This window comes from Coenobita brevimanus, chromosome 104 (genome assembly GCF_032717465.1).
Source record: "Coenobita brevimanus isolate Jiangsu-jjx chromosome 104, ASM3271746v2, whole genome shotgun sequence".
NCBI classification, from domain to species: Eukaryota; Metazoa; Arthropoda; class Malacostraca; order Decapoda; family Coenobitidae; genus Coenobita; species Coenobita brevimanus.
Genome location: NC_137057.1, coordinates 45,087,154 through 45,091,295, shown reverse-complemented (window position 1 = coordinate 45,091,295; position 4,142 = coordinate 45,087,154). Strand labels below are relative to the sequence as shown.

General features: G+C 41.9%; 1 protein-coding gene across 1 annotated transcript; it reads right to left on the bottom strand.

Annotated features, from left to right (window-relative positions):
* Nucleotides 1–1,771: 1,771 nt before the first annotated feature.
* On the bottom strand, nucleotides 1,772–2,242 carry LOC145416095 (uncharacterized). Its single transcript, XM_080285187.1, has one exon. It carries the CDS (start codon nucleotides 2,240–2,242, stop codon nucleotides 1,772–1,774), a length of 471 nt encoding a protein of 156 aa, XP_080141313.1.
* Between the last annotated feature and the right edge of the window lie 1,900 nt (nucleotides 2,243–4,142).

Sequence of the window (4,142 nt, the reverse complement as noted above, 5' to 3'; positions counted from 1 at the left end):
GAGAGAGTTGTGCAAAAGATACCTTTGTTTATCTCGACCCCTACAACGGTCAAAAACCTCCTAATTATAGTACAGAGAATATTTACAATTCACAACCAAAACGGATTGAATATTAAAGCGGAAAATACGAAAAATAAGAGTAAACAGAGAGCCTTTTTGAATTTAAATTGTGCAAAATGATACGTATGTTTATCTCGACTCATCCAACACACCCGAACTTCCTAATTGTACTCTAGAGAATGATTTAAAGTGCAGAATACAAGGCAAAATGATTCTTGCTAATAACGACCATAGAGGGTTGTTTATTACAGGAATTATTTAACTTCTTTAGCTAACCTCACATGATTTTATAGGAGAGACTGAACGAGAGAGGTTAGATATTCTCTCTCTCTCTCTCTCTCTCTCTCTCTCTCTCCACACGATTATATTAAGCTTAGGAGACTTCGAACAAGAGAGGTTACAGTCTCTCTCATCTAATCCCTGTATTCTCGTGGGTAAAGAAGCTCCCTAGCACCTCTTCCTTAGCGATTTATTTTCGGATGACTGGTTAATATCCGCTTGTACGCTATTTTTGCAGAGTATTTGCAATGTTTGGAGGATTTATATAACCCAGAATTGGATAGTAAGGTGTAATAAGCAAAATAAATCGCCTAGAAAGAGGTGTTAGGGAACGATGAGAATATGGACGTCCACTGATAACAAGACTGACAACAAAAATGAGTTGCTGCTGTGAAGGGGTTAAGTAAGAGTTTGCGGGCTCCTGGCCTTTGGTTCCTTTTTCCTTGCATTAAAAAAAAAAAATAATAATAATTCCAGTCAGTAAAATCATCCATAGGCAGCAGTAATAAACTTCAATAATATGTCGTTGTATGAAAGGATTAGATTCTTAATTCATTTTTTGAATTATAATTATTTTTAAGGGTATGTAGTTGGATTATGTGTCAGGATGTGCGCGCGAGCTGTGTATATTGGCACCCACACTCACGATGGCAGGACGGAGTAATGTTTTAATCGGCGTGTGTGTGTGTGTGTGTGTGTGTGTGTGTGTGTGTGTGTGTGTGTGTGTGTGAGAGAGAGAGAGAGAGAGAGAGAGAGAGAGAGAGAGAGAGAGAGAGAGAGAGAGAATTGTTTGTTATTCGATTTAATCCAGATTTAATGGAAATGTTGAGGATAAGGCAAGATTAGTTCTTCGAAAATCAGAGGTCAAGGTTATATGGCAGAGTCAAAGATTCGACCCTCGAACCAGTACTGGGTCAGGCAAAGACGAGGAGAATTGACTTTGAGATCAGGTGGTGCAGCGTCAAAGACAAATATTCGATCCTTAGATAATTTGAAGGTAAAGGGTGTTTCACTTTCGAGTCTGTTTATATTCAAAACTATTAACATCAGCCTAAAGTTATCAGTATTATTCTACTTATATTCAGTTAGATGCTTCAGACCTGACAGAAGACACACAGGGAAGACAGATGAGACACAAACGTCTTAATATAGCGTCATTTGTCACTCGTCAGCTTAGAGGAGGTTTTTTAACTTTAAACAAAAATATAATGGTAAGTGATAGTGCCTCCTTAGCTAACTAGAATACCTTCATCTTTTACAAATTGTTGTTACTAATGAAATCCAAGGCAATCTTTAAATAATACGATTATCAAGGATGATGTAAATGCTACAGATTGTCTGTAGACACATTTATTAATACAATATATTAGGTAAATATGTACAATATATTTACAGTCAGATAAATTAAATATAATCTATGGAAACACTACGGTCAGTGTGGATGAGTGCCATGTTCACTATATAAAATAGGGGCGTAGTTGCTGTTTCCACCACTGGCACTGGAGCTGTACCCAGAGTTGTCGCTGTAACCCGCACTGCTGTAGCTGCTGGTACAACTGGCATCCATACTTTCGGTGCCGTTGAAGTCTTGCGTGGACCTACCAGATGTATGTTGATTGAAGGCGTCACTGAAGCTCACAGGCTCCACTGGACTATCGGGCGGACTGTCTGAATCTGAGTCGGAGTGGAGGGTGTCCTGCAGGTCGCTGATGTAGTCGATGACGTGTTGGATCAGCTCAAGTTTGCTAACCTTGCGATTCTTGGGGCACTGAGGCACCATTCCCTTCAGCTTGTCTAAGTAGCGACGCATTTCGGCTGCATTCTCGGGCGCCATTGAACGCTGGGCAGCCAGAGCGGCGGCCATGGCGGCAGCAACACGTTCCTGGCAAATGCTGGTGGCCATTTTGGTGCGTTAGGAGAGGCTGGAGCACAAAATCTTAATGCCAGAAAAACTGCAGACTGTACCCCGCCAAACAACAGGATGGGAAGGGTTTCTTTAGGCTGCAAGCGTCTTTCAACAGGTTTCAAAAGCCTGCAGCAGGATTGAAACGTCCGTAGCAAGGTTCAGTCGCTCTTCGGCAGGTTCCAAGTGTTAGCAAGTTTCAAACGTCTCTGCAGGATGTCAGCGTCTATCAGCAAGTTTTAGGAGTCTCAGCAGGTTGTATGACACGAACAGCAGATTTGGTAAGGCAGGTGACGCGTGACGAGTGAACAAAATGAAGGGCTGCTGTTGTGTTTAGGATCGTATCTTCAGCGGTATATATGGCCGAGGTGGACCCTTTTAGACACGCCCTCTCAGAATGTCCCTCCCTGTGATAGGTCGAGATCTGGAAGCCCCCTGGTGACTTGTAATGACCCTAGGCGCGCGGATTAACAAAGAGACTGATGGTTTTTGCGCTCCAGGTCAACAAATGCGCGAATGAATGAGTCTCAGTGATCGCCGACGGGTGTGGGTTTTGGCGCGAGGCAGACAAAGCACCCATTAGACCCATCCCAAACACCAGTGGTACGTCTTGATGATATTCGGGTATTTTTAGTATCATTGGAAAACACTAGTGTATTTGAGTGTTGCTGAAAGATATTACATTTTTAAGATAATGGGAGATACTGTTAGAAAGAGCACAGGAACACCACACTTTAATTCTGTATGTGTAAGATTAATAAAGGTTAGGGCGAGGCCTTACCATCTTCACCTTTATTTGTATTACACCAGCGTAAAAAAAAAAAAAAAAAAAAAAGTATCGAAAAATATCACAGTATATATATTTAACTTAGCTTCGTAATATGATAACAAGTTTGTTAACACACGGAATCCAGAAGCAGGTGAGGTTAACCGAAATTCTCATAACATGGCTCTGGTTCGTGCCATTATCACTGCTGGCTTGTACCCCAGTGTTGCCCGAGTCCTGCCACGCAGAAAACCCAATTCCAAGAAGCCTCCAAGGATCTGCACAGCACAAGAACGGAGTGTTGTGTTGCACCCAAAGTCTATCAATGACAAGGAAAAAGAATTTGAATATTCATGGCTGGTATACAGAGAAAAGATCAAATCAAGCAATGTGTTCATACATGATGCATCAATGGTTCCCAACTACCCTTTGCTGTTCTTTGGTGAGAAGTTAAATTACGATAGCCAGATGGGTGTGATCAATGTGGATGGCTTTGTTCGGGTGCGCAGCTCGCAGCATGTTGCACACCTTGTTCAGGTGGCTTTACATCGAGTGACAAGCCAAATGGTTTCATGTAAGCCAAGAAACCATTTACAACGCTGGGTGGTAACCATATAACCAGACCATACATGCTCCCTACGTGTCAACAAGTGGGTTGGTGGAGGGTTAGTGCCCCTCCCCGTAAAACAAAAAACTCAAAGTCAAATGACCACCCCTTACGGGATTATGGCGTCTGGCAATAGATAGATAGAATAGCATGAATTATTCTTTTCAGTTACCACTGCTTTACGATAACACCACAGTAGGCTAATTGATATTATTCTGTGATATAAGCTAACAGCACAACATTATTCTGTGATATATGTTAACACCGCAGCATTATTCTGTGATATAAGCTAACACCGCAGCATTATTCTGTGATATAAGCTAACACCGCAGCATTATTCTGTGATATAAGCTAACACCGCAGCATTATTCTGTGGTAGAAGCTAACACCGCAGCATTATTCTGTGGTAGAAGCTAACACCGCAGCATTATTCTGTGGTATAAGCTAACACCGCAGCAGTATTCTGTGATATAAGCTAACACCGCAGCAGTATTAAGCACTACACTCGTAAGCTAACACCACAGCAT